This window comes from Manacus vitellinus, unplaced genomic scaffold, assembly GCF_001715985.3.
Source record: "Manacus vitellinus isolate BGI_N305 unplaced genomic scaffold, ASM171598v3 scaffold_5_pilon, whole genome shotgun sequence".
Classification (NCBI taxonomy): Eukaryota; Metazoa; Chordata; class Aves; order Passeriformes; family Pipridae; genus Manacus; species Manacus vitellinus.
The window spans coordinates 19,746,893-19,760,918 of record NW_021940682.1 but is presented as its reverse complement, the minus strand read 5'-3'; the positions used below and the strand labels follow the sequence as shown (position 1 = coordinate 19,760,918).

Below are 14,026 nucleotides of genomic sequence, written 5' to 3'. Positions count from 1 at the left end.
AAGGAAGGCAAATGGTTCCAGGGAGAAGCGAGTTGTGAGCAAATTTAAGATCATGACATTGCCATACCCTCAGTGTGATTGAGCTCCCACTGGCCATTGGCAACCCTCACTTACGGATCTTACTTCAGCGTGAAAATCTTGTATGCCTGTGACTGTTGAATCTCTGCTGCTGAGATAAAGGCCCTACCTTCTAGATTTTAGAATGATCACAACTTTATTAATTACATCTTCATGGATTTGGTGTGAGGGTTGGTTTATTTTAATTATTCTGGCTGTTGCTGTACCTGTATAATTTTTTTACTTTGACTTGTAGCTCCTGTGAGGAAGGATTGTAGGTCATTCCTACTGCATGTAGTTCAGCAGGGAGCCAGAGGACATGGTTTTAGGCCTAGTGAAGTGAATACTCCTCAGGGCAAATGTTCCTCTTTATGAGGTCCCTAATGCTGCTGTGGCAGCACTGAAGTTGGAGAGGGAGACAGACAGTCCAGATCATCTGTGCTGAACTGGTTTTTCTACATTCATGTTATTTAGGTATGGTTACTACATCTCAGTGCAGCTTACAGTAAATGGGCTCTGGATTTCCTCATGCAGCTAAGAGAGAAAGAATTATGATGTGTGTGGCTTCATTACTTGTAGCACTTCTGAGAACTTTTTTAATCAGTTTCCTCTTTGAGAGGAAGAAAGGTTATAAGAGGTTGGTTGGTCTTTAACTACTGTTTTTCACATCTCAACGAGATGGTATTGCTTGTCATTCTAGGTGCCTCTTCGGTATTTACTGGGAATGCTTTATATTAACTTCAGCCCTCTTTGGGATCCTGTAATTGAACTCATAACGTGAGTATATGCAGTTAGATGCTGCAGTCTGTGGTTGTCTCATAGAACACTCCTTTCATTGTTCTGTGAACAAAAGCTGAGGTAAAAATGTCCAATTTGGAGAGATTTGGGCATGCAAACCTTTATGTGAAATCTTCTGAAATAATTTGATCTCTCAAATCTCAACCTGTGTAAACTCTTAACTTTTTAACTTAGTTCCTGATTTTTCTTACTTTAGAGGGAACTTGCAACAAATATAGTCAAATAGCATCAGTTTTTAGTGAGAGGTAGCAGGATTTGATTTGTGTTCCACAAATGCTTAAAGGAGCAAGGAGTCCCTCTCAGTTTCCCCATCTCCGACTTTCTGTCCTTACTGAAAAACCTCTAAATCCTACTAAAGAGTAGCAAAGTCTTACCATGGTGACAGCTGAGCTAAATACCAAAGTTAGTCTTCTTTTGGCATGACTTTATCTTCTTTACCCCCCTCAGTTGTACAATTAAAAAGGATGGGATTTCCCCCTTCAAATTAGTGAATTAATGAAAAAAAAAATTAAACCAGCTCTTCAAAAGTTAAGTCCATGGTAATTCTTCCTTTGGTTCTGTGTGATTTACTATACAGAAGTCAGTAGAAAGCTTGAGAACATTTCTACTCAATTTGAGTTCATTTGAAGTTGTGAGATACAACCAGATTATTTTAATAACGGTTGACATTTGGGATCCATGAGAAAAGGCAAGGAAGTGGTACAGCTGTATTGTGCAGATGTCCTGTCTCCAAACACCCACATTAAAGCAATGATCAAAGCTTTTGATGGTGTTAGTTGTTAACTAGCTGAGTGACGCTTGCCTTCTTTTATTTTCCTTTTAACTTCATGCTGTCTTATGCTTTGTTAGTTCTCATGCAAAGGAAATGGAGAATAAACAGTTCTGGAAGGTCTTATATGAACATTTGGAGAGGGCTGCTACTTATGCTGGTAAGTCACCGCTCCTAAACATTACGATAGTTACCCAGATAATTGTGAATTATGTGACTGTTTGTGAACTTCTCTGTTATTTGAGAGAAGTCAGCCTAATTGAGATGTGCCAGGGTTGTAAGGCATCATAGAATGCTTTCTAAGCAGTGTATGCCTTTCAGATTAGTGTTTAATGCAGTTGTATCTAAACAGGTGCATGTCACCAAATGTATTACTTTTGTGATGAGGGATGGATCCCTTACTACTGGTGATTATAAAGTAACTTGAAATGATTTTCTTCATCTCTTTGGTAGAAATGGAACTGCAAAATGAACTAGATGAACAGGAGGAGAGCATTGCTGAAACAGAAAGCGAGAAGATGCCAGAAGGAGCGGTGGGGACTGTCTTTCTGGAGCAGCTGAGGAGTAGAACAGATTGCAGTGAACGGCTGGACCACACAAACTACCGTTTTCTACTGTGGAAAGCACTGGATAAATTTCCAGACAGAGTGGAGCCTCGGTCGAGGGAACTTTCCCCACTTCTTTTGAGATTTATTCGGTAAGTAAGATTTATTTTTCTGTTTAGAGGACACATTACTTTCAGTGTGTTGCTGAGCTTTAAGACTGGCTATCCCATTACAGACTTTATTTCTTGAATTCATGGCTGATGAGGTGTCTATTTCCAGTTAAAATAACCTTTTTATTGAAATGTGGATTCTATTAGAAAGCTCACACACGAAGCAGACTGAAATGAAACCTGCAGTACATTTCTGCTGCTCAGTCTCTCATTTATTGATTTACCACTGTCACAGCCTCATTACTCAATTAGGGAGTGATTTCAGTGGAAATAAAGTTCCTTTTTTTTTAAATGAAAATACATTTTAATTTAGAATCACAGAATACGGAAGTATTTTCCCCCCAGATGGGGAAAATCCTGATTCCTTAGAGGCTGATTCAATTGTTTGCCACTGGAGGGAGTGCAGTGGTGGGCTTGCATGTGTGCTCATATCAGACAGTATGATGCACATGGGGTAGATGTGATCTCATGGCAGGAGAAGGTTTCTGATATTCCTTTTTATATTAGAAAGCCTGTTTTGCTAGCCTTCCTGGAAAAATCTAGCCATACTGTAGTAGGTTAGTTTCCTTATTTTCACACTGCTATACTCACTGTTCACCTGCCCACTCCAGCAAACACAATCCTCATGTCTTCCATGTAACCTTTTTATAGACCTCTAGCAGTTCAGTGATTAATGTCTCTCTTCTTGTCTCCACCAGATACTTCCAGTCTCTAATGTATTTGGTCACTATGTTGTATCTCTGCAAAGTGTAGGCAAAGAAGCATATCATTGCTGAAATATACTTCTTTGGGAATTTTGGCCGTATAACATCCCAAGACACAGTGGCATTAATAATAAGAATGGTGTATTGTGGAGTTTTCAGTTGTCCTTGCCTTGAAATCTTAAAAAATGCTGTGCTTCTTAATTCCTTCCTTCTTCTTCTAAACACAGAAATGAGTACTACCCAGCAGATTCCTTAGTGGCTCCATCTCAGGATCTCAGAAAGAAAACTAGTGGTACCATAGCAGCAAAAGAAATACCTGGGGAAGAGGTGAATGATGTTGCTATGGAGGAGGAGGAGGAGGAAGAAGAAAAGGAAGGGGGGGAACCGATTAGTGTAGGACTACCGAAAAAGAAAACAAGAAGAGCTGCTGCTAAGTAAGTATTTTTAGTTTTCCCTTGCTAATGCTTTCATGGAAAGGCAGATTCAGCAGTTCACGTTGAGATACAAACTGTGGTTTTGTATATATTATTTTTTCTTCTTTTTCTTGCACTTGGTCATTTTTCAGTAGATTATAAGCACTTTAGAGTCAGAAATTCTGCCTGCACAGTTCTAAAAATTCAAATACACTGCCCAGGCTTTATCATTATCTCATTATGTGCTGACAGTCTGTGGTGTGTTTTACTTTAAGCAAAAATTATGTAGTATTGGGAAGCCATGCTGAAGTTTTTAGAGAGTCTCGTACCTGCATTTTCCTGGCTTCTCCATGTGTATCTGATAGTCTTTTAAAATTGTGGGCATTGCCAAACACTTTGAAAAGCAAGACTCTTTGTTTAGGTATTTTAATATTAGGATTCTACTGTTTCCTGCCCGTTATAAAGCTTGATCCCAGTTTTCTTCTTAGGGACCAAGATTTTTATTTGTTAGACTGAAGCTACATGTTGCTATAATGTCGTTGTTTGCAGTGCTGGATACATGGAAGAAGTGGGTCTTTGTATGAGTGATGACCTCTGTCAAATGTCCCTTACAAATACATCACAGAGATTTATATTTTGACGTGACCTGAATTGTCATTTAATCTCAATGGGTGTTTCATTTTGTTCCCAGATTCTGGCTTGTATCTGCCAATTAGCAGCAATTAAAATACAGTGACAGTCCAAGATTTTTTATTTTTTTTCCCAACCTCCATCTCAAAATGTATGTGTAGTTAATTGGAAACATTAGCTCCTGGTAGCAGTAACAAAGGCATAAAAGATTTACCGTGTGTGTGTTAATGAGTTCTGGAGTTCCCTTCACCCTGGGCAGCTCCTGCAGTCTGGCCTGTGCCGCGGTAGGAGTGCCTGTGCCTGTGCCATGTAGCCCGTGAGGTCTGGCTGAGGCAGCAGGAGGACACACACCTGCCCCGAGCTGGGTGTGGGGTTGCTGAAAGGCGTCATACTCTTCCCTTAACTGTGCCCAGCCGTGGAGGAGGGCAGCTCAGCTAAGTGTCTGGAGAGTTCGGTGTAAACTACCAGGGGGAGCAGCTGAATGAACACAGCTTCTGCCAGTCCCACAGCACATATGGTAGAGGAGATCTCACACCTTCCTTATCTTGGTCATCTCTGTCCCTTCCCATGAAGTGGAGGTGGGGCCGATGTGAGGTGACACAGCTACTTCTAGAGGAATTGACTCTCACCTGTCCTTGCAGCCCAGAGTTCAGTCCAGCACAGTCTGTGGCTGAATGCAGCCCTTCAGGCTGGTAGTAGCAACATGGGCACCAGTTAAGGACAAGTGAATAAACCAAGAGGTAAATTCACCAGTTTGGTGTTCAAGGCTGGGCTGGCAGAGAGAAGTAAACTGCATCCTGACTGTACTTCTTTCTCATCAAAAACTGAACCCATCCAGTGCTACTGAGGAAATGGCCTTCTCTGTACAGTAAAGTGACAGCTGAAAGGAGCTGCTTGGGAGAGGGAACAGGACATCTCTTGGTGTGTCTGAAGTAGTGCTATAGACTTGAGATCCTCTTGTGTTGTTTTTTGTTTTCTTTCTTTTTAATGAATTTTAATTAAAGTTCCCTGTTCATTTGTGATCATGCAGGTTTGTATCTTCTATTTAAAAGATAATTGTTTTGTTTTGTTTTACAGGCAACTAATAGCCCACTTACAAGTTTTTTCTAAATTCTCAAATCCTCGTGCATTGTATCTGGAGCAGAAGTTGAACGCATTATATACCCAGGTATTTGCTGGCTTTTAGAATTGCTGCTAATAAATGAACTCTTTCTTATGTGAATGCAGTGTCTGATACTGCAGAAACCTCTCATTTTCTGAACTCAGCCATGATAGCTGAGAAAGGAGCTGTCCTCAAGAGGGCTTTCTAGCAGGCTTCACTTGAAATTAGCCCCTTTAGCAAAGACCTGCTTAAGATACCTGGCTTAGTTTGCCAGGAGTGGTGCATGCAAACAGATCTGGCAGCAAAGTAGAAGTCTTTGTCAAAGTGGAGGAGTGGCTACAAAGAGAATCTGTTCCACTTCCACTTCTTGCAGGGTCTGGAAGAGTATTTTGAGTGCAAAACTTGGGGAGACCAGGGAAGACCCAAGGAGATTTGTTCTTGTCCTATAATGTTTTGTCTACAAATAGTATGATCATTATGAACGATGGATCATTTTCATCAAAAAAGAAAACAGAATTTCTTCTTGAAGCATATTCCATTTGTTAAGATTCCTTTTTGAGGGACTTTCCTGAAAGAATTGTCAAAAATATTACTTTAAAGAGGGATTCTGAGTCTTTTTCCTATGATCCTTCAAAGGGTTTTGTTTTTTACTTTTTTGATTTTACAGGGTTTTGTTGGTTCATGGATTGTGGATTTGTTCAGATCTTTGGGGTTTGCTCTGATTGTTCCCAATTTGTGTTTTCTGAGGCTGTGGTCAGTGGGCTGTAAAATTGTATTAAATTGGCACCCTCAGTGGAAGTTGAAAGGTTCACTCATTAGTCCCTAAATTTGACAATCTCTAATAAACACCCACTCTGTTTCAGTCTACCTCAGAGTACTGATTAGAAAAAGAGTTGGTCCATGTGCTTGCTTGCCTGTATTCTTAGGAAAATATTGGAGAGTTGTGTACAGGTCAAAACAGTGCAGGAAGAACAGCCTGACATAAAAAGAAAGATTACTTCATCACTTACTGTTTGCATTTATGTGTCTTAGTATAGGTATTGTCATGGTTGGTGTGTCCATCTGGCATAGGGACCTCATGGCAAAGTGATCTTTGATGACTCCAACCTGTGCTGTTTGGTGGGAGACTGAAGAACTGATAGATGCTGCCTGGGGAAATGATCTGTTTTCTTAAATTCATTTCCCCATCCTAATGAATCATAGAATCATAGCATATACTGAGTTGGAAGAGACCCATCAGGGTCATGGAGTCCAACTCCTGGCCCTGCACGACACCCAAGAATGACACCATGTACCTGAAAGCGTTGTCCAAACGCTTCTTGAACTCAGACAGACATGGTGCCGTGACCACTTCTTGGTGCTGTTTAGCACCTAGGTTATGAAAAGTCATCTTCAACAGAGGGCAAATCTCAGTGAGGTTTGTGTATCAAGTCTTACGAGTATTTTGTGTTTGTCACAGGAAAGAAATACAGGTGTCTTGGAATGGTTTGGGTAGTCTGCTTTTTAATCCAGTCTTCCTAGATACATAGCTAGTAACTGTTTTGGAGGTAAATGCAAACTGATAGTGGTCCAAAAGACAATTACAAAAAACCAAATATAATAACTATTGTATGTATATGGGAGGGAAAAGTATATATGAACTATCAGCAACCATGCCCACTTTTTATGAGTGACAGTTGTGCGTTTACATCTTGGCCTTATACTGACAACACACACATTCTCTTTGCTTTTAGTTCAAAACCTGCTTGAGTTGGGAGCTTTTGGGTTGTTTCAGTATTTTTAGTAAACACTTCTGACTTCTAGATGGGACTCATTTTCTTTCTGTTGTTATTTGCAGTTACTGTCCCATCAGGACCAGAATGTACAAAGAATAGCTCTTGACTGTATAATGACATACAAGCATCCTCATCTACTGCCATACAGGTAAAAGCTGCTGACATATCAGAATCCTGCTTGGGGTCAATTGCCTCAGAGAGAGTCTTTCCTGTATTTTTTGAAGACATATTATAAAATTTTAATTTTAGCCAGCTGTATGTTTCATATCTAAGACGGAAAATAAGGTCTTGAGGTTGATCCGTGTCTTTTTTTTCGTTTGAGGAAAATGATAACACTTCCATTCTGTCCCAGAATAGTGTCAGAAGTGCTTAGTAGTTCCATCATTTTCAAAGAAGTCTTTTGTACTGATGATTTATGACCACCCAGAGAAAGTGACAGCATAAAACTGTAGTTTATGATTGAATAAACTCTACATAATTAGCTTGAACTTGCTGGCTTTTTAAATATTTTTTATAAAAAGGTGAAAAAATAGTACTTTAATATTTTTGTATGGCATAGATTAGATAGGTAAGTACTTAGATATAGATGCATGTGTGTGTCCGTCTGTTTTTATAACCCTGCCCTCAGATAATGTTTATTACTCTCAGGGAGAATTTGCAAAGGCTACTGGAGGACAAGAGTTTTAAAGAAGAGATAGTCCATTTCAGTATTTCTGAGGAGACCTCAGTAGTAAAAGCAGAGCATCGACCAGATCTCATCCCTGTTCTTATGAGGTGTGTCCTGAAGTGTGAGTTTAAAAACTTTGTGTCAGAATGCCGTGAGCAGAGATGTAATGCTGCTGCTTCTCATTTTAAACAGTTGAGATAAATCTATGGTTAAAGATATAGTTTGACAGCTTAGTTTGTGATCTTCTATATGGCTTCTGTATTAACACATTTATGTAATGTATTTTGTTAATGGTGTTTCCTTTAAAAGCAGCATTTTGGTGTGTACTGTTTTTGTTAAGGATTATAGAGAACTGTGAGAACATTTTAGTTCACTGAGTATTGCCAGCTGTTGGCAGTGATATGAGTTGTCATGCAGGTAATGAACTTTATACCTGAAGTCTCCAGCAAGGCTTCCATTACAGTAGCAGAAGCTGATCTTTCACTGGGATATTTTTGGGCAGTGGGGACCCCGGAAGGGAGAACTTCCACTCAGCTTCTCAGTAGAGAATATTTTTAAATGGAGTTTTTCCTGCAGAATAAGAGGCTGGAAAAGAAATGGCTTGCTGAAAGCTGATGCAACCTCTTTTTTTGATTCTTGAAGAATTCTCTATGGCAGAATGAGAAACAAAACAGGGAGCAAAACACAGGGGAAGTCTTCAGCAGGCACTCGCATGTCAATCGTTCTGCGATTTCTTGCGGGCTCACTGCCAGAAGAGATACGGATGTTCTTGGATCTACTCTTTGAAGCTGTGAAGCAATTCAGTAATGGTAGGTACAACCATGTAGAACCTGGGCGTATGGTATCCCCTGACTGGTAGAGATGTGGGAGGATAAATATGCTTAGTACTGTTACGTGCTTGTCTCTTAAGCACGCCATGAAAGGATGCAAGGAAATCCTTGGTAAGGGCTAGGATTCCCCTGAGTTTTTCCTTACAGAGCACGATTGCTTTGTTTTATGTGTCCAAGGTCAAAAAACCTGGATGATTTGCCACAGCTGTGCCAGTAAGCTGTAGCAGGCCAGGAATGACGAGTGGCTGCCATCATAGGCTAGCCTGCATTTGATGGCAGTAAAGAGAGGTTGTAAAGTTCTTTGATACTGTAGCAGTGGGAGATGTCTGTGTCACAGAGATGGAGTCCTTGTCCTTATTTTAAAGGTTGAATTTGTGTATCTGTAATTTAGGGCCAAATTACACTATTTTTCATTGAAAAATTATTCTTGGTAGTGGGTGTTTTCTTGGTGCCTCTCTAGATAATTTGCTGTCCCTTTGCCTATCGCAGGGCCTTGCCAGACTGCAGTCCTGCAAAGTATGTCAGAGCTGGATTTAGCTAAAGTCCTACCTCTTGGGCGTCAGCATAGCCTCTTCAATGGTCTGGAAGTTGTGTTGAAAAACATGGGACATTTGATCCAGCAATACCTGCCTGAAATTCTACAGATTTTGCTCTGCATGACTGCTGTGGTATCCTGCATCCTTCAGCAAAGAGAAAAGGTACAATATATGCAAACAATACGCAATCAAACATGTAAATTAAATTCCTTTCCCTCCTCCTCCCCTTAGCTTACACATATCAACACACCTTCTCTGGTTCAGGTAAAGATAAGTTAAATGCCATTGTGGAGTGAAGCTTAGCAATTAGATGTCTGTCAAAATAGAGGCCAGTGATACTTATCTGAAAGTGCTGGAGGGCTGAGGCAGTGGAGGCAGAGTTAATGCATTTAGAAAGCTGACTTGGCCTACATTTTTGTTTGAGACACCAAAGAGGGAGTTGGAGGTGATCTCTGTGCATTGCTTCTGCCTGTTTTGTGGTGAGATGGGCATGAAGGAATGCTAAATGATCTGTTGTAAAGATGTAACAAGATCTTACAGCTGGAAGTTGAAATTTGCCTTAAAGATGGAGTTTCTTGGCTGCCATGGTAAAACATGAGCAAGGGAAGGAGAGGTTTTAAAGTTCCTTGGCTGAGGACTTCAGAGCAAAACTTGTGCATGAGGTGTTTTGTTGCAGTGCTAGACCTCAGGGGAGCTCAGCACTGTGGATGATCACAGCAGTTATCTACAGTGATGGTAGGGACACAGGAAGAACATGGCTACCAGCCACGCTTGCAGCACATGAGAAGCAGCTCTGTGTCAGGAATAGTCTACTAATGCAGTGTCACAATTTGCATTTTAGCCAGGTATCTACAGAGCACTGCAAATGTTTTTGTCTCTGGCTGGGCAATGGCTGTATATACAGAAAGGGTCAGGTGAGGAAAACATTCTGTTAAAGATTGGCTGCACCTAAAGGTGGGGCACGTTGGGTTATTGCTCTCTGTACCCAGGAGAGCAGCACAGAGATCCCCGAGCTCTAGTCAAGCTATCTTCCCCAAGCTGTTGCCAGTTTAGAAGCTATAACACTGAGCCAGGCTTTTCTGTCTTTCTGGTGCAGAGCCTGTCTGTATATGAGGTTCACAAGCTGCAGAGTCATCATCATTGCTGCAGTGGTGAAAGGCATTAGGAGATGATGCACTGAGCAAGTGGGATAGGTAATGAATGTTCTGTCACCATGCACATGTTCTTGCCAAGACCCAACTGCAAGCATTCGAGGTTAGAACTTGAAAAAAACCCATCAAACGAAGCAAGCCCTTGCAATAGCTGCTATCCAAGGTCTCATAGTTGCCTGCTGGCTGCACAGAACCTTGTGACCATCTTAATTTATGAAGAAGATGAGCAAATTTGAGGACAGCAGCATCCCACAGTCTGACTTTAGGCAATGGATTGCATGTGCCTATGTGTTTTCAGCTAGGACAGGAGTTTTAAAAGCCGCCTCATTCGTTGCTGGGATAGTCGCGTTTTGCCTGTGTTGCTACAGTAATCCTGTCGTTGTTGTGTAATGTCAGGAGTGACAGTCCCTCATTTCTCTGAACTTAATTTAGCACTTCATTAGTCCGTGAGATGTTAAAAGCTCAGGGAAGAGTGTGAGAAATCTGTTTATCTTCACTAATGATTAGAAGACATTCTTGGAGTTTGAGAGTAATTTATTGCAGGCTGACACTGCCTGGAGAGTTAAACATCAACTTTGACCACTTTAGGACAAGTTATTAATTTACTGTTTCCTACTGATTATGTTCAGTATTGAGTTTCTTCTTTCTCTCAAAAGACTTGATTTCAGAGAACTGCTCTTATGGTGATTGAACAGTGGGAGACCCAAAATTAATTCACTTGGGGGTCATTGTTAGCAATAGTAGCCTGGTTTGGGCTTTCCTTGGGCTTTCACACAGCTCATTTGCTGCCTGGAAGCTAATTGCACTCCCATTAGTACATATTCAGCACAGCTTGGGAGGTTCTGGGCAAGAGCATGATTGGTTGCTTTTCCACCATCTTTGTCTTTTTTACCTGTGATTTTGGGTGCAAAGGGAATATGGAAGTGTGTATCATGGTAGAAGGTAGTGTCTTCAGAAATCAATAGGTACATCAAATAAAAACAAGAGTGATGTCTTTCAGTGAGGTTTTGACACCAAAGCTGCTTTGCAAAGTAAGAAATATAAGCATTTGTTCTGTGTGTTGGTTCATGATAAGTAATGGAGACCCAAGACAGCTCCTGTCTTGGACAGTGGCCTTTATTTTCTCTGACGTGGCTTTGTTGTTTCCGAGGCTGGAGTTCAGTACCTCTGCACTGTGGAGCTACCTCCATCTGTTTGTGCTGTGAGCTGCATTGCACAGTATGGAAATAATTTAGGTTACTGAAGTCAAGATTCTTCTCAGGGAGAAGAGTCAGAATGCATCAGTGCATGAATAACTTCATGATTAGCTGATTTCCTTCCTGAAATGTTTTCTCCGAGAAATGCTATGGAACGTGACCGCTAAATGGGTACAGGAAGCATCCTCCTGTATACAAATGCTATACCCCCCACCTCATGCCACTGGAAGACGTGATTCACATTCTTGCCTTCTCTGTTCCTTCCCCCTTCTCTGCTTCTGTTGATTTCTTTTCTTCCCAGTAGAGTGCAAAGTACAACTTCACTCTGGAGGGTTGATTTGGGTCCTTTCCAGTGTAAAACAGAATTATTTCACTATCAGGGCTGGAAATGTAATTGTGGTGTAGCTTTCTGCATTTTGTCCAAAAGGAAGAGATGCTGCTGTTTTAAACCTCTCAGCATGGATTTTTTATGAGCTGAAGGAGTCCTGTGTGACCGACTCAATGCAGGAACAGGCACCTCTTAAAAAAAATTAGGTCAGCTGTGAGATATAGATTGCTATTGTGAACAAATTACAAGAGAAAACAGAGATTTCTGCAAAGATGTATCTGTGGTCAATTAATTGCTGTATTTAATTTCAGAGCAAGTAGTTAGCAGATGTTCTGAAAAGGTCTTAACTGGGTTGAGGTTTTTTTGTTTTATTTTTACAGGTCCAACCTAGACTGATTAATCCACTGAAGAATTTGAGACGTCTTGGTCTCAAGCTTGTGGCAGAGTTTTTTTCTGATTATGAGACCTACAGCTTTAGTGTGGAAGAGATTGATGCAATTTTCCATGCAGTAGTGTGGCCTCAGGTCAGTATTTCTTGGTTTTCCAAATAACTTGTGTGAAACATGTACCATACAGAGAACTCCAGCTGCACTGGAGTCCATCGTGTCAGCTATGTCTGTTACCAGATTGGATGTGGCCTCAGACAGATTCTGGCATTCCAGTGTCTCTGTACAAGGCCAGTTCCTTGGCTCATGTCTGATTAGTCCTGGAATAATCAAGTCACAGGTTAAAGTACAAATTAATTAATCTGAATAAAATGGGTGCCATTTCTTTGTTCTTTAACCACAGAAACAGACTTCTTCCCTGGATGCTTCAGGGGAGTTAAGTAATACTGGTCACTTACAGGTGCACTTGGCTACTTTCCTGTGTGACAGTTGTTGGGCCTGTGGTAGGGGACTGCAGAAACAAATGCTACTGCAGGAATGGAGGGACCCAGCAGGGTCTGTCAGTGGGCTGTGTGCTCTTGTGCCTGCCCGCTGGGACTTCCATGTGAGCACAGTGACAAAGCACAGGGTTGTGGCTTTTATCAGAGAAATTCAGATCACCTCTGAGCCGGAAAAATGCGCTATTGTGAGATGGAGAGGGAACACACAGTATTTAAATGAAATTGTGCTGTCTATGTCAGTACACTGGGCTCTGGGGTTGTCAGGGAATGCCTGTACCAGCTGCTGGCTTGTCTGCTCTAAAAGTAGTTGCCTGCATGCAAAGGGTAACTGAGTAAGAGGGTCTGACTCCAACAGTGCTTTTCCACAGAGGCTTTTGAGGTATCCAGATGTCCAACTTCCTTGCAGCAGAAAAGCCTGTCAAAGAGCACTGGGAGTAACTGCTGTGGTCTGTGAAACCCCAGAGCTGCTTCTCTAGACATCATGTTTGTTTACTCCTACCCTGTTTCTCTGCTCCACCAGTAACAATATGTGATGTGTTGTATGTGTATGTGACAAACAGTAGATAAATTAGTACCAGGGAGTGTATGTAGCTCTGGGCTGGTTTCACTGGGCTGAGCAACAGGGAGTTGTATGGTCCTGGTTTGTCCATGAAGTCTTCTCACAGCCAGGGTGCCATGTGGGCAAAGCAGTGAACATTTACTGCAGTCCCAGAGCAGTTCAGGCATGTGGTTCAGGCTTTAAGTCAGCAAAGCACTTAATGCTTTCAGGGAGCATTGTGTTTGCAAGTGCTGAGTAACTCTGAACAAGATGTAACATTGTTATTAAATAGTTAGAATGCCTGTTGTCCTTATAGATGTTGGGAAGACAGCTAGTTTTGGAGCTTGGATGGTAGTACGATCCAGAAGCTCCCTCTGGAGTCCCTACCGGTGAACTCCATGAAGGTTTGGTTTTGGCAGAAGAATTGTTTTGACTTGTGCGCTTTGCTGCAGAGGCTCAATATCATTAGCCTGCACAGCAGCATTCCTGCAGGATTGGATTAATGGTTTACTCTTCATTGTATGTCATTCAGGAAAGCTGTTTTATCCAGGGGAATAATATTACCAGCCTTTAGGACAGGAAGCTTTCTAAGATCTTGGCTATGATGGTCAGACTACCTTCTTTCCTATTGTGCTCAGATCTTGAGCAAACTGAGCTAGTCGAAACCGTGCATGTGCCATCCTGGCTACCACCCCCAAATGCACTGGAGCCTTCTCTGCCTGGGTGTTGACTGACAGTGCCCTGCTGACAGTCCAGCAGTGGTCAGAGTGGAAACCCAGCTGTATGATTTGGGTAGAGCCTGCTGGGTTGTGGAGTAGCAGAGAGGAGAGAGCCAGACCTGTGCTGGGTCTCTTTAGCCTGTGTCCAGTCATTGGAAGGAGCAGCAGTTCCTGTGTATGTCTTAGGCTGGGCACCTCTTAGGTGGGGTTGT

General features: G+C 41.6%; 1 protein-coding gene across 1 annotated transcript in view; it reads left to right on the top strand.

Moving 5' to 3' along the window:
* Window positions 1-14,026, top strand: part of UTP20 (UTP20 small subunit processome component) — a 60,739-nt gene that overhangs the window by 17,098 nt on the left and 29,615 nt on the right. The window contains exons 19-28 of the mRNA XM_029963431.1: window positions 758-834; window positions 1,705-1,784; window positions 2,078-2,321; window positions 3,271-3,477; window positions 5,164-5,254; window positions 7,026-7,111; window positions 7,612-7,737; window positions 8,273-8,439; window positions 8,950-9,158; window positions 12,052-12,195. Of these exons, the coding sequence (XP_029819291.1) occupies window positions 758-834; window positions 1,705-1,784; window positions 2,078-2,321; window positions 3,271-3,477; window positions 5,164-5,254; window positions 7,026-7,111; window positions 7,612-7,737; window positions 8,273-8,439; window positions 8,950-9,158; window positions 12,052-12,195 (1,431 nt within the window). The remainder of the gene's footprint in view (window positions 1-757; window positions 835-1,704; window positions 1,785-2,077; window positions 2,322-3,270; window positions 3,478-5,163; window positions 5,255-7,025; window positions 7,112-7,611; window positions 7,738-8,272; window positions 8,440-8,949; window positions 9,159-12,051; window positions 12,196-14,026) is intronic.